Source organism: Neopsephotus bourkii, unplaced genomic scaffold (genome assembly GCF_033783945.1).
Source record: "Neopsephotus bourkii isolate Nb327-2 ecotype Australia unplaced genomic scaffold, CSIRO-AGI_Nbou_v1 NB_196, whole genome shotgun sequence".
In the NCBI taxonomy this organism is placed as follows: domain Eukaryota; kingdom Metazoa; phylum Chordata; class Aves; order Psittaciformes; family Psittacidae; genus Neopsephotus; species Neopsephotus bourkii.
Window position 1 is genome coordinate 17,937,522 of NW_026900709.1, and position 24,722 is coordinate 17,962,243.

The 24,722-nt window shown below is 38.2% G+C and overlaps 1 protein-coding gene across 6 annotated transcripts in view; it reads left to right on the forward strand.

Annotated features, from left to right (window-relative positions):
- ADK (adenosine kinase) overlaps positions 1–24,722 on the forward strand; it is a 296,049-nt gene that overhangs the window by 265,764 nt on the left and 5,563 nt on the right. For all 6 annotated transcript variants that reach the window (XM_061344234.1, XM_061344239.1, XM_061344238.1 and 3 more), the window contains one exon: positions 11,256–11,342. In XM_061344234.1, coding sequence (XP_061200218.1) covers positions 11,256–11,342 — 87 coding nt within the window. The remainder of the gene's footprint in view (positions 1–11,255; positions 11,343–24,722) is intronic.

Consider the following 24,722-nt stretch of genomic DNA (forward strand, 5'->3'; position numbering starts at 1 on the left):
ATATGAAGTGGGAGTTTAATATAAACCTCTGGATACCACAAAAATAATGTTTATGTAGTTGATCCCATTTGAATGAAAGTAGTCTCCAGCTTATTTTGACCATAGCTGTTTGCTTTGTTATGAATAACGAAGTCAGTAAAGTAAGCAGACCTGACTTAGAGTATATGCAGGCAGCAGATTTAATGAATACAGTAAACATGAACTGTTTTTATATTGCTATGTTTTGGCTGTACCTACTGAATTATATGATACTAATGTTTCTTTAAAAAGAATACCGAGTGTCATCTGAAACCAGATTTAAAGTTTCGGAGGCTGCTTATATTGATTTTATTTTCTGTAGTCTGCTACCCTGTGCCCCCCACCGCCCTCCTAATCCATTCCCATTCCTCTGCCTGCCCCAGTGATTAGCAGTCAAAACTAAATCATAGAGGAGTCTATGGAACCAAATATTTATGCCCCTTGTAATCCGACACTGTGATATTGTACTGTGAACCTGAAAAGATGCCGGGCCATGCATTGTGGCTAACAGCAATTGATCACAAATGAAACTGCGGAACTCTATTCCAAATTGTTGGCTTTATAAATTTGATAATAAGTACATTTCCTGATAGCATGTAAAAGTGCAATAAACTATGCATGCCCTCTCTTTCCGCCCCACCTGTCCCAATTGCAGAATGCTCTTTGTACAGTATATTGTTGTTGATGACAACTGAATAAGAATTTGTAGGAGCAGTTGGCTATCAAATGATGGCAAATTTAAAGGTTATGCAAATTGTGCCAGTACAGCCCAGCTTGTTTCAGACCTCTTTTCTCTATTATCATATCAATTGAGTCAGCTCATAGTAGACAAAGCAAGGTTATGGGAACCACCTAGAGCATCATGCACCATTAAACATCAATGCAGCATACATGAACATCTGCAACAACGATCTTATTAACAGAGGGTATAACGGAAGGCAATAAACAGCTTTCTCAGTCACTTAATTGTAAAAAAATTTAATAACCTAATACTTGAATTATTTATCAACAGCAAGTTGGTCAAAAATCATGCAATTGTGGTGGGTTAAATTGCAATACCTATTTCACATTGTAAATCGCTACAAAAATATGAAAATCCATTTGTGAGCAGTTAAACACTATAGTTAGAGTGCAAAACATGCAATTTTCTTTTAATATTTAGTTCATCATGGAACGTAAATATCTGCTTTTTGCACTGCATTTTTTATATCTGGCTAAAATCAAATATTAAAAAAATAAAGATTGTTTTGGGATTCCCTGCCTAACCAGACAGCTTAAATGTTTCCAAAATCAAGGCACAGATGTTTTGTTGTGAAAGGTAGAATACAAAAACCAAAAGTGCTCTTTGTGTACGCAACCAAACCACATTTGGAGAAACAAAGCAAAGTGTATTAGATATTTATACTGGCTATGTATCGTGTTGGTTTCTGGAGTAATCTCTGTGCTGTTCTAGAAGATGAGAGCATGTGAAGCTGTGATCTCAAACAGCTTAGGGAAATGAATACAGAAATCAAAATATGTTAGAAACTGATGATAAAGAGAAACTAGTTTTGGTTCTTCAAGGCCCAACTAAACTGCTAGGGATAGGCTAGGTTTGGAGAACACCCTTTGCTGGAACCAGATGAACTGGTGGGGAGTGCCAGCCCTCCTTTCCTTGGAGACTGGGGCACCGGTGGATTCCCTGCATTTGGTTAACAGGGAACTGGAGGCATACTCATGAAAGGTTAGATCTGCAGGAGGAGAGCACCACTCTTCTGATTTCAGCCTGAATGTGCAAAAGGTACATGTATTTAAGAATAAAATCAGAAAAAGGCAGTAAGAGACTGGATGAGTAAAACAGTACAGGCTCAAAGGTCAAGTTTGACAAGTGCATTCAGCTGAAAAACCTGCTCCAAACGTTAGTCTGCTCCCAAGCAGATTTGCTCCTTCCTGGCACCCTCTGCTCTTACCTCTGCTGCCACCAAGGAGCAGCTATCAAATCAGATTTGTATTGATATGGAAAAAGAATGAAGCCTTCTACATTTTTGTTGGCATAAAAATCCAAACTGCACTGGGACTGTTGGCTACAATTAGCCTCGGGGCCTCCAGTGGACACCTCAGTCATTTCTCCAATCCATGGGAATCAACGGGCAAACAGGAAGGCTGGGGGGGAAAACAGTAAGCAGCAAAGATTGGTACAAATATGAATTTGGCAAACTGAGAGTTACAGAAGTTAATTTTGTTTCCATTAAAAAAAGGGAAGCTCCTCAAGGAAAAGAGGGCGAAAAAGGAGGCACTGTGTCTGAATAACCATTAAGTATGCATTTTACACTAAAATGTTTCTAAAAGTAACAAACATTTTCCAATTTTTTTCCACATTTTTAAGTTACATTTCTCTGTAGGCTATCCAGTGGTTTATATCTGTCTGGTTTTTAAAGCACTCTCTGCTTGTTGCCTTTCTTTGTAACTTTTCATAACTTCATTATATCAGCAGACGGGTCACATTTTATTTACACGTATCTGTTTGCTTGCTTACCAGCCTCGCTTTCCAGATGGGAAACTCTTCAGAACAGGAAACCTTTTTTTACGTTTTTCTTCTCACATGTATCTTGCTGATTATCTTGACAATATGAGAATACAGATGAGGTTTAAAAGATCACAAGTTGAACTTGGCTGTGCGTGCCAACTAAAGTTTAATTAATTTTAGAATGTTTTACTGCTTCTGTAAAGAAGATCAATGTGTTTGGTTCTCAGGTCAAGATAGCTGAAAACTGAATGATTCAGCAATTTAATGTTACAGAAATAAAACTTTGAAGCAAAGTAACTGAGAGTGACAGGCGATGGTAGGAGTTTGACGTGGCTCTGCAGAGATAGAGGCTGGAGGTTTTTAATTTGTGTGCTAGGTTAGTTATTTTGGGTTTGTCAAGCAGCCTGGTTTTGTAGCATTGGGGTTCACTTTAAATGACAGTGTATGCACTGTAAAGCCTCTTGTGTTACCTTTACGAGTGCCTATATGCTACTACCGTGCTTTCAAGTGCTTGTTACACAAACATACTTTTCAAGAGCTCTTTCTGGAAACTCTCAAAACTGCTGTTATAATAACTGTAGCCAAATGCAGAATTAATTTATTATGTCATCAATAATTGTATAAATTCAGGGCTTGCATAATTTACATTAAAATGTATGTGATATTATTTTGAAAGGTGGTAGACTGGCCATCCTGCTTACAGCAATGGTTAGGTAATACTTTTAAACTGATCAAGTAATGCTACAGAGATCATAGTTTGGGGGTATTTAGGTATCTAAGAAATTACTTTCAACTAAGGCAGGGGAAGACTAAACTACTTCATTTTGGGCCAAATTCTCTTTCTAGATTGGCATAACATTTAAAGAATTCCAGTAAAAACAGTGGAGTTGCTCTGTTTTTAACTAACATTTTAAGAGCAGAATATTTTCCCATTGAGACTAGAACAAATTTCAGCCTCCACTGCAGTGACATCTTCTAATAGATGTAAAACCTGCAAAACCCTGAGAAAATTCATTTAGCGAGCATGTTTCATTCTTCAAAAATAAATAAGCAGTCTGGGGAGAGCTTAATTAAAGGTAACACAGAACTCACAGATGCAGGAGGAGAAGACAAAGGTAATTGTAAAAGTTCTGCAGCGGAGTTCAGAGTTAAAAGGATGAAGAATTAAAACCTCTATGTGTAATTTGGATATTTAAAGGCGATGCTGTAGAACGTCTGTGGTGTAACCGCCTCAGCAGTGGCCAGCTACTATCCAATTAACTGCAACTTTTTCTTTTTAAGGAGAAATATATGTATACATTAACTTATTTTTAGTAGTGTTTCTGGGGAAGGCTGTCTCTTTCATTCCAATGGACTGATTTTATTTATGAAACTAAATATAAATTCTCCCAGAAGAAAAAGCTCCTTCGGAGCTGCTCTGTAGTGACCTAATGCTCACTCCTTCTCTTTTCAGTCTTACTGATGCTCAAGTAAAATAGAAGTGCCTTGGGCCCATTTCTGCCTCCACTGACAACCCATGCTTCTCAGATTATCATGTAGCATAAAAAAAGCTGTCATGTAACATGGCATTTATTTAAATGATGTGATTTCTGTGTTCACCACTCTGAAACTGAGGTATAGCTAAGAAAGCTGGCAAGTTTTGACAGGTTTGTTTGCCTCACTAGGGCAATATGCTTAATGTATAAAAAATCTGAGGCACAATACAGGTTTTTGTCCTGCTCAAAACCAAATTATAATGTGTTTTTCTCTTTTTTTCTTTTTTTTAGCCAATGCTTTCAAGCTTTTGGATAGGGATTGCTTTGACCTAATTATACGTTGATATCTGTCAGAAAATTCTCCCATAGGACAGTGTTTTGATGGTCCAGCTATGCAGTGGTTTAAAATGTATCTGTAGAATTCCATGAGATGAAGTCCAAACATACGTGCATTCCTACTAGTGGGCAGGGTTTGCTTTCTGAGCTGACAGGTGCTTCATTCTTGCACAGTACCCATACCCACATTCAGAAGGTTGAAGAGCACGTGTGAGCTCGAACGTATGTGTCTGCGTAACTTGGACATTTGTATGTGATATATTCTTTACATTAGATGCTGACATTCTGTCATCATTTGTGTGTTTTCAGTTCTTGAGCTACCTATTTATGGATTGAAACGGATTTGTTTGTATTTCCTATTCCCATATGCACCTCAAAAAAGAATAGTTTTTTTGGGGGGGGGGAGGGGATTATACAGAAGGATCAAATAAGACACAGTGGCCAAGCCAAGACACGTAGGATTTACAGTGCAGGAAGAAATTATGGTATTTATTAATATCCAAGACCAGATCTGGTTTTCTGTCACCCTGTACTTTCACTGGCGTGGCCAGGCTCACTGCAGTAGAGCATGCTCTTGATGGAGACTAGGACCCTACAGTTCATGGGTTTTGTTTACTGTAACTCGTCTCTTCTGTCTTCAGGACTGATTTTGATCTGAGCTCTTCATAGGTATACCAAGACAGTCATTGTGTTATATCAGTGAAACATCTGCAGAAGCTTTTCTTAGTTTTGGTGCCTGTGTCTTCACACCCTTTGCCTTTTCCGAGTCCTCAACCTCTTTCCTGGTCTGGATAGTGATCACAGGAAAAGGATTTAGCTCTGAACACTACCTTATGTCTCCAGCAGCCATGCCAAGCTAGAGGAGTGCATTTTCTGGCAGTTCAGTGGGCGCAGTTTCAGCTCTCTCTGAAAACTCTGCCCAGCGGGCAAATGGCAATACTCATGTGTGCTCAGAAAGGCTTTTTCAACAGAGTTCATTGCCATTCTAAGCCTTAAACATTGTGACACATGCCAGAAAAATTCAGCAGCTTGTTCTTTAGGGCAGTTTTGTTATATATGTATGCATATATATATGTATGTATTTTTTAAATGCAAACTGAAACAAAACTAGTATTTTCTGTTGATCTTTTCCACACGGACATAGTTGTTTGTTTACTTGCGCAAAGAATTATTTAATATGAGAAATAAGGTAGAGCTTCAACTTGTGGAACTGGCAGTAATAATATACAAAATGCTGATGTTTAAGTGGTTCCCACACCTTTTATAAAGTAAACGAAACACATTTGGGCCTATAGAAGCTATTCGTTGAGTTGATGCTGTTAGATTTTTTTACACTTGTGACTAGATCCAGAGCTCTGAGTCTAATCTCATACTGGTATAAATCAAGGGTTATTTCAAAGGAGTTGTGTTGAATTAACAGCCATGCAGAGAGAATCACACATAGGTTCAGGGAATATACACTGCGTGCAAAAATAGGTTTTAATTTTACATCATTGCTAATAGCTGATGTGTATGAGTGTGCGAGTTCCTTTGGAGGAGCCTTTTTTCCCCTATTAACTCTAATCCCATGAATCACACTTTAGTGAGATGCTATGAATACGACTTCTGAATAAAAATACTCTTGACTAGATAATGGGACAATGTGTGTGTCTGAAGAGAGCTATAAGGGGAAGATAAGTCTCACTGAACATCTTTGGATTAACTTTACCTCCCAGGAGAGAGGGAAAATGGGGTCTGCACACTGTTATTTCCCATATGGATTTCTATAGGACCATGAGTAGAGCCACAGAAGATTCAAAGTCCTTGGTATCATATTCCTGCTCAGTTTCTACTTAAATTGAACCAGCTGCCTCTAAGGGACAGTACTTAGCATCCTGGCCAACACAGCTATATGGACTTACTTTTGCTTAGTGAGCTGTAAAGAGAATTTTAGCCTGATTACACTACTTGGGTCTTTTATTATGGAAATAAATTATTATTTGTATTAATTGTATCATTCCATAGATGTATAAATGTCTTCTAAATGACAGCTACTCTATAACTTGTTTAGGGTAGCATTGTTTGTTGTAGCAATAAGGGCTTAACTTCTATATTGCTAGTTACGAGGTTTTCTTGGCTGCATGTTGAATTCATTAGAATACTGCATCATTTGTTGTGTATTATTAAAATATTTGGTTAGAAAGATCCTGAAGCATGTGGCTGACTTGCATCTCACTTGTTACGCTATTTAGCTCCATTGACTTCCACAAATAAATTCCTTATTTTTCTGACAAGCCATACATAGCTACAGCACCAGGCCAAAAAAATGCACAGAACTAGATGGAGGAGAGAGGAGATGTTGCCATGCAAAACAAGGGAAACTTAACATGCACACAGAAAGTGCCAGGGGGGCTGGAGTGTTCATCCAGTACAGCTATCTGAGAGCCCCAGCCTGAAAATGCTGAATCTCATGCTGTTTGCTTAGAAACAATGGGGTGAATTAGCACTGCCAGACTTGAAATATATCATCACTGGAAGTCTTAAGGATTTCTGACCAGGGGTTCAGCATGCACTGCCCTGCTCCACATTGCCTTGTACCTTTGGACAGTGCTGTGCTGATATGGTGGGAGAGTTGCAGTATGTATTTGATATACATTACCGAGTGTGGTATCTTTGTGTGAAGTACAGCAGAATGACATTTTTTACCTAGAAAAGAAAAAAAAAAATCCAAACAGGAAAAGTGGTGTTATTCTATGATTTTTAGAGATGATCCAATGTGCAGAAGAGGTATAGAGACTTGGAGCCTATAGGCTTCTGGGTTCTACTTTCTGGAGAGATGTAAAAGCTCAGAATCATCGTGACTTACATGGGCTTCTTTCAAATCCTTTTCTCATTAGTTCGTACCTTATAGCTGCCCAGAGACACTTACAGGTTTTGAGTTCAGGTTTCTATGTTCTGTTAAGTTCTTCCTGTCTTCCCCCCACCTCTCCCCTCCTTTCTTTTTATCTGCTTTTGGCCCTTGATCTAAAGAAAATTAGAGAGGACGGAGGTGGGGAGGAGATGGGACAGAACTCTGTTTCACAGTTGTTCCTTTCTTTTACAAGTTAAAACTCACAAAAGAAACATGAATGTGTCTCCATCTTTTAAGCATCTGTCCTATCACTACCAGCCCATGGATCAAAAGATTAGCTGAGGAAATAGCTACACATTTTTATATGTATTTTAGGGCTCCCTTCTTCCTTTTATTTTGTTTTAATACAAAGTTAAGGACACTCCAACGTGTTGCCCGTAAGAGTTCTGTTACAGGTAATTAAATGTAAGTTTACACATTTAATCTACTTTCAAGAGCAAGAGAGACTGGTAAATGACCCAGTTAAGGAAAGTACTCTGCCTAATTGGATGTAATGATTGTTTGCTGGTGTTTATTACTGTACTAAGAGTAGACTTGTAGTCTGTGATTCTAGTTTGGTTTAAAGACAGACCTGCAGTATATGCAGCTATCATCAGAGTTTGATTGTTTCAGTTAACATCGTGAAATAGGCTTGTGTTCATTTGGGAGCTGAAATGTATTAGAATGGAAAGGACACTGTTCTCTCAGTTAATACTGCTCTCCAGTTATCTCTCCAGACTGTTTTACCCACAAAAATATCTTAAGCTTGATATGCTAGTGCATATCTTCACTTGAGGAAAATAAAGATAGATTTCACATTTCTGTGCACATAATGCAACAGGTTAGCAGTGATTAAATTCACCAGTAAGCTGATTCCTTCTGATTTATTTGTGACTATTGTCTTCAGCCTGTGACATCAACCCATTAATGTTTGATTCTGATTATTTCTATGTAATTCTAAAAGAGTTGAGTTCCTCTCTAATGTAAAATCATTGAGAGTTGAATCAGAGATTCTAAAGTTTTAGATTTCATTAATGCTTGTTAGTAAAACTCCCCTAATTATAGACACCTTGTTGCAATTTGCACTCACAATTCTGGGCTTCCAGGAAATGATATCCAAGTGGAATGTGTTGTATCCCAGGGTGTGTATCACAGAAGATATTTGTTGCTTAAAAATAGAACACTGGATTTTATGCCCCGAGGAGCAGCACTTGGACTTCAGAACACTTACGTAATTATTCTTTATTTCATAAGCTCTCGGAATGATAAATGAAATCAGAACTGACTTTGAAAAGCAAGGCCACTGATGACCAGTGCACTTGGCCAAGGTGTCTCTGTGTTCACTATGATGGATTCGGGAGTTTTATAATATAATAGATGACACACAAAAATGAAGTTAAAGCAACATTAAAGTCACAAAAGCTAGGATGTTCAGAATGGAGACTTCTGCTTCATCTTAATTCACCCTGCTATGCCTAGTTGTTACAGAACACAGATTGGTAAAGTATGTTAACTATTTTTATGTTATGACACAGACATAAGGTAATTTAATGGCAGCTTTAATTCTGACTTCATTTATTGTGAAGGAAAGAAAAAAACTACCACCTCTATTGTTTTGTTGTATCTTTCAATGTGTTATTATTAGCAATAGTTTAGTAGACTCTACTGTGCTAGTAGAAGTTCTCTTAAGGTTATAGAAAGATCTTTTGCCTGTTGGATGTGTGCAGATGGTAATATCTTTACAATGCAGTATGTGTTCCAAAGCCATGCTGGCTTCTTCTGAAACTTCAGTAATTCAAAATATGAGATTATTGCTCCTCTTGAAAATACCTAAAGTTATAGAGACAGAATGTATGACCCAGGTAGAGATGCAAAACTGTGATTGGGGGGAGGGGAAAATATTTTCATACCAGCTGAATTCCTTGATGTATCTGGGGTCTTAGACTTCCTACATCTACTGCAGAAACAACAGAGTAAGAGCTCATAGTGCAGTACTTACCTGCAAGTACTAGAGGGAGCTGAGGGAAGAAATCAAGACAGAGGAGGAAAAGAAGGGAGAAAGATGATGGTGAGAACTCGTTTCTGTTAGTCTGCTTGAATCTTACTTGATGCCAATCCCCATTTGCAGCATTCAAAATACAAAGTCTGTGTATTATTCACTCTCTGTGCCCAAACACACGCATTTCTATGCATATGCTAGTGTCTGCTGTGTATTTAACGTAGAACATCTGTCTGTGGCCATGGACACTTGGGAAGGAAACAGGTTGGTTTATTACAATGTGTCTTCAACAGAGTTATTGTTTTGTTCATTGTTTTAGTATTATCTAGAACAAATCATTTATACCTTCTTATGAAATGGATGAATACACTCTGCTCATCTGGCAGAGTTTAAAGTAAGACCTCCCTTTCTTGATTTCCAATTCAAATTAATCCTGTTAAAATTACTAAAAAACATTGCTCTTGAAGACTATCTTAAGAGCACAACACAGCATTGAAGCACGTTTCTAAATCGCTTTCTTAACAGGATAGAGAATAGGATGCACTGAGAACTGACTGAAGCCTTTTCTTTAATTGGAATATTCATCTTATGTTTTTCATTACGCTTTTTCCTTTGCCTCTCATGGATGGTTGTTGCTAATGCTCCCCTCCCCTCCTGGTGGGCCAGCCAACAGTTCCCTCTGGAGGCAGCATCATTATATCTGCCTGGTTCACTTAGTAGCAGATGGTGAAGAGCAGTAGAGCTGATACACTGCATTTCACAGAAACCAGGATCCTTCTGGTACTACTGCAGCATACACAGACTTGCCTGATTTGAGACTGTGAATTCTTTATATGCCTCCCAAACTAGGTTTCCTTGTTTGCTACTGTGTATGTCGGTATAAGAGTGATTTTTATGACCTGCTCTGTTGCTGGACAGTGAAGAAGCTACTCATCTCCAGCTTTCAGCTACTGGAGAATCTAGTTCCCATTTTATTTCTATTTTTTCCAAAAAATAAAAGAAAACAGCTCTGATGGTTTTCATTTTCACTGGTTGACAGGCTTTTCTTCCCCCTCCCCTTTTTTTAATTCCCGCTGTCTGCCAAAGGACAATCTGTTTGCTCTGAGACAGTTTAATGCATACTGACTACCAGAGGCAGAACTTCCATTGGCTCTGTTACAGGGGTAATTTACACTTTAACAAGGTATTGTGACAAGGTGGTAATTATATTTTTATCACGTCATTATGACATTACCACCTGGAAAGCCATAGCTGATTAATTAGTGGCATATATTAAATTTATAACCCTAGAACTCTAAAGTTATCATACCTAAGTGGTGTAATTATGTTGAACTGTGGTGTGGCAGTGAACTGGAGGTGAAGATGCCGAGTATCCACCTATTGCAATAGGTTTAACGAGTGCCAGTAGAGGGCAGGGAGCTGCAGAGAAGGAAATATTTAAAAAGCAATGCTAAGGAAGAGGATGAAGTCATTGAAATCTTGAAACCAAATCTAGTCAGATGGCAAGCTGCAAAGCTTCTTACATATGTGGGGGTTTTTAAAAGATGTCATTCGAGAGCACTTTGATTTACACTAGTTTCTGCTTTTTAATTCACAGCTTTATTTAAGTTAGTTCATGTGCATTTTGGTTTTTACAGTGCAGCAATTTCTGTTGAACTTTTGGAGGCTTGGACTGGCCATTCTGGAGACTGCATCACCTCTCTGCAACTAATAAGAAGCTTTTTCAGCAGGATGGGATTTTCTTAGGCTTGTCCATATGTTTTATGTTTTTCCTTCTAATTTTTTTCTTCTTGCCCTTAATAATAGGAGATAAAAGAAATGAGGCTGGAAGCAATTAATGAAAATGTCCCAACAAATAGCTTGATCAAGTATGTTCCTGTATCCCTATGCAGTAAATACAGACAGAATTATAAACCCAATCTATTTTTATCCAAATTGTCATGTTAAAGGTCAGAGCTCCAGTTTTGAATTGCTTTGATTTTCGCTGTTTGTTTTCCTTTTCAAAGTCATATTTCCAAGTAACTTATGTTTTATTCTCCTCTTCCACGGCAGAAAATGAAGTGACTACTTTTCCTGTGTTGGTGAGTGATCAGAGTGAAATTGTGGACACCAATGGAGCTGGAGATGCATTTGTTGGAGGTATTTCTTACTTCTTTCTCTTGTTTGGAGATTATCATATTTTTCTCTCTGCATAGAATCTACCATTTTTGCCTTTAACTGTCCTTCAGAATGAGCATCAGTCTTTTAGAGCTTTTCTCTGCATCCAGAAGTTATATCATTTAATTAAGTTCTGATTTTCAAAGGGAAAGTGTGTTCTATTACTTCAGAAATAATACGCCATTATGCTGTACTCTGGTAGTTTTCATGAGATTAATTGTATCTGTCAGACTGTTGCATAAACAAGCTGCATCAAGTACTATATAGTGTACAGAAATCCCTCCTGGCTTAAATGTTAACACATTGTTGTTCTTTAAAACAGGTTGTAGTGAATATTAAACAGTATGTTAATAAGTGAGCATAATGTCTTTTGATCATGTCAATTCTGCTAGAACATCTGCTTCCAATACAATTATTTGGACATCAGTAAAGAACGCAAAGGGTTAATTTGTTAAAACAAACCCAGAAAATATCTGGCATTGCTTAATATCCATTTGCAAACTTACTATTTTTTTTGGCACAAGCTCTAAGGAAAAAAAGAGGATGTTATGTCTATGCCTGTTTTAAAAAAATTATTCCGTATAAGCCAAAACCAGTCTAATCCAAAAGTTCTGTCACTCATTGTAACCTTTATACATGTAGCTCTGTGATGCACTGTTGCATCCTGAAGGCTCTAATATCCAGTACCTTGTAGCTCTAAGGAGCTCCATTAGTCACTAATTTACTAGAAACATCACCAAAGAGACTTTATAAATAGAATTGCAGTGCTCAGTCTTGTAGCTGTGAAGGGGATAACAAGCAGAGTGTTACCAAATTCAAGCTTCAGAATTGTGTCCCATTTCAATAAAATAGTCAACATAAGCGTACTCTTCCATCCTTAATATACCACTTAAACCAGTAAGTTTTCAGTATATCCTTAAATATGGCTGAAAATAGGAATGTTGTTACTCGCTGCTTTCGTGCTTTGTGAATCAAAAAGAAAAGACCTAGAGGGAAACACGTTCGGTCATATTATTCATACACCTTTTAGTGCACGCTTGTCACTTTGTTGTTCATAAATGACAAACAAGACTAAATTTGAGCCAGTAACAGTGACTAACGTTCAAGTGCTTGTCCTTGTATACCTGTCCTCTGTGTATCAGCTATGCCACTAAGCTTCTGTTCTTGTCTACTTTGTTTTCAGATCCTAAAGTAATAGTGGGAAGGGCACAGGTGGGATACATGGTAGACACCAACCAAGCTTTGCCTTAGCAGGAAGCAGCTTTTCATGTGTCTGTTATGTTTATCTCAGGCTGTATTTATTCTCAGTTCTTCAGATTTTAGGCATTTAGAAATAAGGGCTTTCTTTATTTTTTTCATAATCCTACTTTTGTTCTTTTCCAGTATAGCTGAAGGAAGACTACTGCAATTAAATAATCGGGCTTTAAGCACTGCCTGCTCTTTCCTAACCCTTCCTCTTTAAATTATATCCTTTTCCCTGGTACAGTCATAGTTGCTGTTTTTCTGTAGAAGGGCAAAAATGTTGACTTTAGTAATTACACAGAAAACATTCTGAATGGAAAACCTGATATATATATATATATATATATATAAGCCACATCAGACTCTATTCCAAACTGCTACTGTCCACCAGCAGTAATGAGTTCAGGAACATCCTGTCAGGCTGGTCTTGGATCAGATGTGAGAATCCTTACTCCAAGGGGAAAAATTATGTGGAAAATGCTAAGTCCTATTGGGAAGAAAATAAAGAAGGAAAGTAAGAAGGTCTCTAAAAGTTCAACTCTCCTTTGTCATTCTAAGTCTGTTGAGATAATGTGTCTGAATACAGCAAGCTTCAGTGTATTTGGGGTAATCTTAATAGAGTTCCTGTATTGCTGTTTATAAAGACGTATTATTTTCCACAGTTCCACTGAGGCATCAGATGCTTTTGGTATAGCGCTCAAGTGCAGTCCAGTGGTAGCATGGCATTGTACAGTTCTCCCGTGATACCAGGGAAAGAAAGGACCACAGCTGTCTTTTCGTCTGTAGTGGAAGTTGGCTCAACAGTTGAAATCTCATTGCAGTTAGGCACTTAACCTGAGTAACGGTATGTGAGCTTAGGTTCTTGTTGCATGCTATTTCTTTCTTCTGTGACTCAAAGCAACATGAACCTCAGAATATCCATAGTTCTTCTGTTAGCTTCTGAGATATCTTAATTTTGCTCTGTCACCCCATAAATAATAAATTGGTCATTTATTCTCCTCAGAGAACAGATTTTCCTGAGTGTAGTCCAGATGGGAGATTTGGGAGTCGTAACAGTCTAGATACACAGCTGATTCTAGTTCTTAAATACTGTTGTCTCTTTCTTCCTGGAGTCATTTCATTTTCCTTCCCCTATATAGGAAATAGGATACTGGACTGCAGAGGCTTTGATTTGGTCTGTGTTTCATTTGAGGGAAATGTCTGTATTCTATCTATATCACACTTTTCATGTGTTTTCAAAGTACGTATTTGCCACAGGAAAAATTCTTTATTGTCTCCTTGCCAGAAAGCACTATGCAGTAACGTTGGTAATACTACTCAACATATGTATCTTCTGTTGATTCTAGCATGGAGCCAGATGCAGTGTTATTGTCCTGACAGAATTTTTATAATGGGAATTTTTATATTCTCTTCATTGTTTTTCTAGATTCTTTCTTCGGTTGAGGTTTTTACCAAGTTGTTACTACCTAGGCAACAGCACATGTAATGTTTTGATTTTAGTGTCCGTGTAGTAAAATGTTTCAAAATTCATCCCTTAACTAAAAAATGCACTCAGTGTTATAATATAGTCTCCTGGAAACGTAGTTCCTTTATTCAAACAGCAGAGAACAAGACTCCCATGGCAAAGCTTTCCATACTTCCCTGGGAATGGTGTATTAACATGACTGAACAGTGGTTTTGCTGGAGCAAATGGCTTGGCTGAGAGGGGACTGTGGGATATAATGAGAACTAACCCCATCAAGCAGGATTTATTTTACATTAGGAGGTCAGGTTTGTTAGATTCTATCGTATTTTGAAAGGTCTTTAATGGAGGCACTCTCTTCCAGAGGTATAACTCACAGATTGTAAGGAAATGCCTTCTCAGTAATTACGCCAACTTGGCAAATCACTCCTCATGTTTCTCCATGTCAAAGTGGAAAATAAGAAGTCTGGTTTGTTGTTTGTTTGGGGTTTCTTTCTAGAACCTGCCTAACTACTGAAGGTCTTTAAACTTTTCCGTGACTTTAAGGTTTCAAGATAAAGTTTCTGGGCACCTGTAACTCTGTGAGTTGATTCATGCGTTCAGTATTTCTGAATATGAAGCCACTGGCCTCCAAGGAGAACTAGCTCACTCCAACAGCTAGCAACAAGAAATAAACTGCATTCTTCAGTTGAAATATGTTTTTATTAAGTTGCCACCAGGAGTATCTCTGAATTTCTTGCCTCTTACTGCAGGCATCAAGTCATCTGCCACTCAGGCTGGTGCAACCAGCATGAATGAGAAACTGGGTTTTAACATTCCTGCAGGTATCTTTATGCTAAAAAAAGATTTCTGTAAACAACACTTACAGAGTTTGACCTTCATTGCTTTCCAGCAACAAACTGCTACCTTTTAGAGCTTAAGCAATAATTATTTACTTTATAGCGTCTCAGCACCTCTCATGAATTTCAGGGGTACCACAGATTTTTGGTTATAAATCCCTGAAATACCCATAAATACAAAGCTTCCATCCACCTCTAGGTTCTGATGACATTGACAGATCACTTGAGCTTTGCTGACATGGCTTATGTCACAAGAGTCCTCTAAATGGAATTATAGCCTTTGTTTGTAGAGTTTGGGAAACATTCTATTAACTCGTTAAATTAACATTTATTTATTTTAGTTAGCCTCATTTGGAACCTTTGCAATAATGATAATCAAAGCATGTTTAATGGCAATAAGTAGATTGAAATATAGACAGTTTTACCATCTTACCCTTTCCTTTATGTCATCCTGCTCTATTTAGCCAGAGCAGGTCTGCCTTCTGTTTGGGCTCCACTTTGTCCTTGCCACCGTAACTAATGAAAACAATAAGCATCTTTTCTGATAGCTACTGCCATTGCTCCCTGCAAAATCTCTCCCCTAAAATCTATCTAGTCAGTGGAACTGGATAGAGTTTTCATAATAAATAAATGAATAGAAGAAAGTGTAAAATCAATGTTTCTTCAGGTTCTGCCAATATAAATATATTGACTTAGTAATCTACTGTGATTTAGTCATATACTGCGTGAAAAGTACTAGAGTATGAAATGTAACCACAAATCATTTAAAGCAGGCTGATTAAGCAGTGACAGAATGATCACAGCAAGTGTATATTACTTAACACCATGTTGTAAAGACATTATACCATTCTTAAGGAAAAGAAATCCCGAGATTGAAGGAGATCTTCATTAAGCATTGTACGGTGCCAAATGTGAGCTGATAGCAGTTTGCCTCTGTTGATATCAAAGCTGAGGTCAGTGGCTCAAACAACCTGTCAATTTAAAAATCGCATTGTAGCTTTCATGTACCAAGGAGTCTCATAAAGCTGCTAGCTGCAGTTTGAAAGCTACACTCAGAATTGTTTGGTGCACATACTTACAGAATAAGCAGTTCTCTCTGTATTTCTTGTGAAACCCAGCGTGAATCCTATGAGATGGCCAACTACTCTCTGCTATCACAGAACTACTCTGATAGAATTCAGGGACAGCAACAAAAGATGAATTGTCCTCTTTTGTATGTGTCCTTGTGTGAGTGTGCCTCACGGCATCGCTATCTTTTCTTTAGAGACCACAGGGCTTAGTGGAGATACTTCCCTCCTTTTGTTTTTGTTGCCAGACTGGCTCAATAAAGCCATTCCGTCATCTTTGGTGTAGAGGTTAGTTCTAAACATTATTTTTCCATCTTAATCTAAATGCCTCTACAAATCAGATGAAGACCTTGGACTCCAAAGAGTTTGCCCACAGGTTATTACATTGTTTGAATTATAGCCTGTTTTCATGAGGTAAATACGAATTATTTTCTAGAGAACGACATCCAGCTTGGTTTCAGAGCTAAGTAATATTTGGTATACTTCTACATTATTGAAATGTTAAAATATTATCCCAAAAGTGCAACGTTCTTTGAATGCATTATATGTATACATACATGTATATTTATAAAAACACAGCACAAGAAATGCAAATATAGGTTTGCAGAGAACCCAGAGTCCATAGAATAATTGCTTATCCTTACTCCTCTACTATGAAAAATATGATTCAGTAATCTCTTGGGGTTTTTAATAGGTCTGGTTCTGTTTTCCAAACACATGAGTATAACTTTGGAATACCTTGACTGAAGCCAGTAGATTTAAACAAATATACTTTTGATAAAAACTGAAACAGAATAGAATCCAGTATAATGATTCTTATGTTGTTTGCATAAATCCAGCATTTATAGAGGAATCCAAGAATCTTTAAAATAAAAAGCCATCTAGGTGGGATTGAACATGACATGAGATGGCCCTGTTTTAAGCCAGGGGCTGGAGCAAGTGACGTCCAGAGGTCCCTTCCAACCTAAATTGTGCTATGGTGCAATGAGTTATATTCCTATAGGAATTAGGTTCCCAGTTGCCATTTCCTGCTCCTCTGAAAATCCAGCCTGGGTCGTCTTCAGAGAACAGTGTTGATGGCTAAAGAGTAGAAGCTGACAAATTAAAAAATAAAGCTTATACAATGGGAATTCCATCTTCTCCGAATAAATCTGATAAGGGCAAAGATGGACTGTATTCATGACTTTGTCTATTAAGTCCCTTATGTATTTCATATGTAGGAATTGTGTAGGTTTGTTGCATGAATACTTGCTATATAGTGGCTATAGCAGGAGTGCTAAACGTGTCAAAAAGATCTAATAATGCCTTCAGCAGAGACAGGTGGCTTGAACAGTTTGTCAGATTACTAAATTATGAGTAAGATTGTGACTATATTAAGGAGAAAATTCCTTAATGCATTTATAGGATTCTTCAAGACTGTGGAGTCATAGAATCATAGAATGCTTAGGGTTGGAAAGGACCTTAAGATCTTCTAGTTCCAACCCCCTGCCATGGGCAGGAACACCTCACACTAAACCGTGTCACCCAAGTCTCTGTCCAGCCCAGCCTTGAACACTGCCAGGGATGGGAACATTCACCACTTCTTCAGGTAACCCTTATAGTGAAGAGCTTCTTCCTTATATCTGGCCTGAAATTCACCTGTTTAAATTTAAACCTATTACCCCTTGTCCTATCACTATAGTCCCTAATGAAGGGGACATCTCCAACATCCCTATAGCCCCCCTGTAAATACTGGAAGGCTGCTATGAGGTCTCCACACAGCCTTCTCTTCTCCAGGCTGAACAGCCCCAACTTTCTCAGCCTGTCTTCATATGGGAGGTGCTCCAGTCCCCTGATCATCCTTGTGGTCCTCCTCTGGACTTGTTCCAACAGATCCATGTCTTTTTTATGTTGAGGACGCCAGAACTGCACACAATACTCCAGATGAGGTCTCACGAGAGCAGAATAAAGGGGCAGGATCACCTCCTTCGACCTGCTGGTCACGCTCCTTTTGATGCAGCCCAGGATATGGTTGGCTTTCTGGGCTGTGAGCACACACTGAAGCTGGCTCATGTTCAGTTTCTCATCAGCCAGCACCCCCAAGTCCTTCTCCACAGGGCTGCTCTGAATCTCTTCTCTGCCCAGCCTGTAGCTGTGCCTGGGATTGCTCCGACCCAGGTGTAGGACCTTGCACTTGGCATGGTTAAACTTCATGAGGTTGAAATCAGCCCACCTCACAAGCATGTCAAGGTCCCTCTGGATGGCATTCTTTCCCTCCAGCGTATCAACCGAACCACACAGCTTGGTGTCATCGGCAAACTTGCTGAGGGCGCACTCAATCCCACTGTCCATGTCAGCGACGAAGATGTTGAACAAGACCGGTCTCAAGACCAATCCCTGAGGGACACCACTCACTACTGGTCTCCAGCTGGGCACTGAGCAATTGACCAGTACTCTCTGCATGCAGCCATCCAGCCAGTTCTTTATCCACTGGGTGGCCCATCCATCAAATTGGTGTCTCTACAATTTAGAGACAAGGAAGTCATGCGGACCAGTGTCAAACACTTTGCACAAGTCCAGGTAGATGATGTCAGCTGCTTTGCCCCTATCCATCAGTTCTGTGACCCAAAGAAGGATCTGTTTTCACTAAAAACATTGCAGAGAAATGAAATATTCCTCATTTTATTTTCATCTCTGTATGAATTTCTGTTATAAAAACTCCCCTTCCTCTTGTACTCTCCACCCTAAAACATTTTAGTTTTGTTGAAACAGGAGTTCAAGGAGCTAGCAACAGTTCTTTACTGAACAGCAGGAATATGATATCAGAAGCTACTTAATTCACTTACAGTGGTCTTTAATTTGTATAAGTTTTTTATACTTGTTTAAGATACCTTGGGAAGTTGTCGTCATTGTTTAATCACATTTGATAGAGAGAAGTGCAGTGGATAAAATATCACTGCTGTGAAATGCTGTCTTCTGGTAGCACCAGAGCTCTGAGATGCTACTTTTTTGCCAGTTGAGAGTGAGGGGTGTTTGTTTGGTGATATCAATTAAATATTTATGTCCATGTGACTTTTTGTGGCTGATTTTTGTTAAAAAAGAGACAAGAGGATACTACTTTGAATTGTTCGTCTTTTCTTTAAAGTAAAGATAAATGTTATAACAGAAATCAGCACTCTCTCGGTCTTCATTTATACAACATGGGTGGCTAATTGCCTCTGAGCAATCCTGTTGTTACAGAGATCATGGCTGATGAGATATGAAGCTTTGAAATAAAAATCCCTTGTTAATGTCATCAGCGTTTTGACTGACAGCCCTTTTTGCCCATCTTTAATACTCCTGTTTTATAAACAGCGAACATGAGTATAATAGCTGAGCTGTAGATAGGGCATCAATCTTTGCTTGCTAGGGGATAGCTTGTCAACATGCTCATGACTTACCGTCTGTGTGTTCTGATGGCATTCGTAACTCTCTCAGATAAATATCACATCTAAACCTAGGCTATTAGGTGGCCACGTTATCTCTGTAACTGACCTTCTACAAACTAGAAAAATTACCAGATTATATGTTCCTAGTTGATTTTTCTCAGTCTCAGCTACAGGCACACCATTATCCTGATCAATAGTGTAGCCAGTCGCTAGTAATTTCAACATTAGTATGGGCACAATTTAGAATATTGCTGCAGTTTGAGTTGCAGCTACTAAACAAAACCATAAAAATAGATACCACTTGGGGAAAATGTGGAATATTCCTGTTTTCTTTTTATTTCCCTACTTCACTTTTTGCCAGTTTCCATTCAAAATTACTTCTTAGGAAATAATATGTTCTTTTTTGCTGGCATTATACTTAAAACTGATAGCAGGTGTTGTCCAAGTATAATTTAATTGTGATTCCATCTGGTTTAATTGTTTTGTTTTGATTGCTGCTTTTCTCTTGGTTTCTAACTATTCATGTGAATTTTATTACATATGCATTTTTTATCAAAATGTAGTAACTTACATACAGTGATTCACATTTTCACCTATACAGTTTAAAGGCAACCTAGAAAAACACATAGTCAAATTATTGTAAGGCAAAACATGAGTATACTTACTGTCATTTTTCAAATAGCATGTAGAAGTGAGAGCATAGAAGGATCAGTACCTGGAATTAAAAACCCTCAGAAGTTTCCAAGTAGACTGAAACAGGGCTGGCTCCTTCTAGCCGATGTGTCTCTTTTCCTGGCAGTGACACAATCAGTGTTAATGGGAGCCCCAGCACACAGCAAGAGGATTAATATGTTGCAAAATTGAGTTTTGAAAGGCCTAATTTACCTCACCATAAATCCAGTGACATTCTGGACAGGCTTTATGAGAAATGAACATCAAATGGGTTGCGTACATTTTAAAAAACAAACCTTCTGTGTTAAAAATAGATTTTCAAAACCAATTATGAAGTTCCAGTTTTTGCTGTAATAGCTATGGGACAATTACAAATTGACTTAACGCCTCAAAGCAAATCATCACCGTTTAAAATACTTTGTCATGCGTACTATCCCTATCCTCATAACATTTCGTTTTATATTAATGTGTCATGTGTTAGAAAATCATGTAATGATAAAGAAAATGTTCATGTGGAAGGTTAGAAATTACTTTAATGAGTTATTATTACCTTGCTCACAGATTGTTGGTAATATTTTTGTGTTATTTTAATGTATTCTGAGTAGAAACAGAGGCACTAGTCAGATTGGATCATCAAGAACATTCCCCTGGGAATCAGGGCAGGATATAGTCCCCTAAGAAACGATGTGTCAGATTAAGCTGATGCTCTATTCACAGAAGATACAACAACACACAATGAAGTATAAAAATACACTGAAATATGTTATCTATTTTACATCTAATATGACTTGGTGTGATGCTATGGAGATTGACACATTGACCATAAAGGTACTTCTCACACTGTGGTGTTAGCTAACAGGCTCCTCCCTCACCTGTAGCTGCCTCTGTTGTATAATAGAGTGGTAACGTCACACATGCATTGAAATGGGCTCATACCTGAAGTGGGAAGATGGCAGGGTTGCGATAAGAAAAAGATAAAAGGAAAAAGATGGTTCCAGTTGAAAGCAATGGTAGTAGCAGTGCTTGTAGGTTGGTTTAACACTCATCTCTGACTCTTCTTAAAGGGACATTACTGTTATTGGTGATCAGTGAATGATTAGTATCAATCGAAGAGAGTAACAGATATTTAAAAAAGCAGAAGGAATTAAATGAGACACTATTAAAATAGGAGCATTATGTATATAATAGTAGGGTAGGCTGTTTCAGCCCACAAAAGTCAATAAATGTATAGGCTGTCTAGCTACTGTATTCCCACTGCACTGTGTGTTCTTTCTGATTCATGCATACTGCTGGTTTGACTGTGTGGAAGTATACCTGCAAATAGAACCTTACTGCAAGATGGTCGTTCTGCAAACACAACTTCAAATTTACTAGCTTTTTTGTATGTGAATCTCAACTGTGAAGTTACATTCACAAAATGTTGCCTTTTTGTACTTAAATATATGTTAAGAAGATAGTACATGTATTCCATTTTGTTAAGCTTGTTAAGCTTAGAACTTCGTTATTTCTACATTAAATTAGTGAAACTCTCTTCCTCTTATTCCAAGCAGTAGGTAATCTGCACCATTTACTTTCAATAAAACAGATCTGTTTTGAGGCTCAAAAGGCTTTCTTGAGTACTAATAAAAGAAAGCTAATGTCATTCTGCTGCCTCAGAATGGTTAAGTAGAATTCAGTCATTTGAAGAACACTTCTAGGAAACTTTCTAGGAAATGTTTTTAGGAAAAACAAAGAGAAATACCAGCCTGGAAAGTAGTTTCTCAGATAGCTGGAGAAGATGCTTCCAATGAAAATATCTGTATTTGGTTTGGCATATACAGTGCCTTCAGTACTCCTTGTAAGCTTGGAGGGCGGGGATTTTTTTTCTTAATCAAATGTTTTTCCCTGATCCTGGCTGTTGGAGACAAGCCCAAAGCCCCAAGATTCTGATCCAAAAGGTAATTTCCCAAAGGTCACCATGTGGACTTAAAAATGAAAAATAGGAGCAAACTATCTGAAGTTATAACTTCATTATCAGCTCTTTCCATATTTCTTTCTTGGAGTACATTTGTAGACTGAAATTATTCTTTTCTTGGACAGTTAGAAGCATTGGGGAGTTTTTACAGCGGTGATATGCATCAGGTTATAAATAGAGCATGATTAATGTGGAAGAATGTCACAGTAGAAAACACTTAAGCCTATCCTTAAGCTGTTTCCCCTCATGGTGGACAGTACTTAGTCAAGGCATAGGCCAGTGATAGGAAAGATCCCATCAGTCACAGCAGGCTTCAAATCGGGATCTAAGTTTTCTCCATCCGTTGCACTGCCTTCAGGACCAAACCACTACAGAGTTACAACCACATTCCTACAATACACAGTGACACCAAAGAAACAAGACTGCTAATTTTCCTTAGAAAGAGTCTCTGATGGGCCCAAGCATCTATACAGGTCCTGGGAAGTATGATGACACCTTATTCTACAAGTTGCAGTGCGCTTGCCCAATAGGTCCAAACAGTGGAAAACATATATGCAATGTAATAGAATTATTCAGACTTGAGTAACTGATTCCTAATGGAATAAAAGGGATGTAGTGGAGTTTTATTTATTTTTTTATTGTCACATTTTTGCAGGAATCTTTCATTAACATTTTCCATATGTAATCGCTTAAAGCATTAGAGTCTGAACTCTTGCTTGCTTTCTGTATTCAACACCTCCTCTCCATTCCAGGAAAAGGCTGCTAAACTGAAAACGTTCCTTTCACTTAATCACAGTTGTCTAGTAAGTGCAACACTGTATTATTTGCCTGTGTCCATAAATGACTGTATAACCTCAGCCTAAGGAAGACATACACATATCTGAGTGATCCTTACAGAAATTCAGTGCGTTCAAAATGTGTCGTTAAATACAGAAAGCCAAGAGGAATAGGGACAGCAGTACCAATGCTAACTGCTTTTCTTGAAAACATGCTTGGGTTAGTATTCATGCTGGTGATTAGAAAATAAGAAGCTTGTGTAAGAGGGTTGAACATAGTGAAATGCCTTTAGCATGTGACCATTTTATAAATATAGACTTACGAAACATTTTATTCGTGATCTCATGGTTTTGTCATTCTTTGGAAGTAAAAATATTGACATTTACCAGGCTGTTTGTTCCAGCTTTCTGATCTCCTGCAGTTTATTTTTATAACAACCTTATCGATGAGCCTCTTACTCAGCTCTCTAGGTTTAACTGAGTTGAGTCGATTTGTTACCACAGCTTCAAGTAGCTGTTACAGAACAAGCGAGACATCCTAATAAAGCTGTAAACGTGTTTACTCAAACATGGTATTGATTTTACTTGGAGAGGGAAAAGCTAGTGCTTAGCATGGTGTCAGGGAGGATGAATTTAACTGCAGTTTTTCATTGTCATCTGTCATGGTTGTGAAACACTAAGTGAAGCCACAAGAGGATAATTAGAATTGCCAGAAATTTAGCCCCTAAAATCAGTTAACCACTTGAGATTTTTGTAGTTTAATTAGTTTTTATTAAAACTTTCCTCCAGTGGTATAGTCAGGAAGGATTTTCTAATGCTCTTTTCAGTGAGAGTGAGATTTCAAGGTTGCCACTTGTTAGATATACATCTTAAATGACTGTTTTTCTGAAAGGGTTGGTAACCTTTTTTGCTCACTTGTAATTAGCCTGGTGCTAGAGTTCTGTAGAAGCACAGAGAGCCATTTCATTTTAACAGAGGGGGAAAGACACTTGTTTGTACACACATACATTTGTAGTTAATAACATCTGAGTACATGCATGGAATAATTCTTACACTGAATTTTGAGAGAGGAAGTGGTAAGGTGTGTGAAGGTTGAAAGAAGTACGTTGCATTTGAAGATGCTTACATTTAATTTGTCTTATATACTGTAAGCCTAATGTGTCATACCACAGTGCCAGAATACATGAAAACAGGAGCCAAATCCCGCCCTTCATCAAAAACGTTTCCATTTAGAATAGCCAACATTCGGTTTGATAGCAATGGGCGGGGCCTCTGGCTTACCACAGTTCTTGGCTGTAATATCCACCATCTGCCACAAAATTAAAAAAGGAGAAACCTCAGTATGTTGACGTACAGCCGTTCAGTGACTGTATTGCAGAATCATCCGATGCCAACATCTTTTACAAAGTCTATTCTGTCTGGTTGGCTCTTGGCATCAGCGTTGCTAACCACCTGATTACAACTGACCAGACTCGTGCTACCACATTAACCCACTCCAACAGTGCTACAAGACATCCAAAAAAGCTTCAGTCATATCAGCTACAAGGCTTTAAATTGCTAGGGTAATGTTTCTTGAAAACTGCATCTTCCCACACTGCTGGCCTGGAAAGCTAGTGGGATCACATAAAAATAGATGAGCGTTTGAGCAACTGTGATAAATGCTGCATACGAACAAGAGTGTGAAAAGGTGCTTGCAACTGTCCCCCGTGGTGGAATAACACCATTTTAAAAACGGCAGTTCACAAATTAAGCTGTAGAAACTTTAAATACAAAAAAGAAAAAGAGGAGACAGCTCAGCTGTTCATGATCCTTTCTGTGCCTGGGACCATTTTGCTGGTGAGTGGCCTGGCTAGTATGGATTATATTAGGTGCTTCAGGGTTCAGCTGGAAGAGGACGATTGTCTGGGAACGTCACATAGCAAAAATGGTTTTGAGGGGCTCTG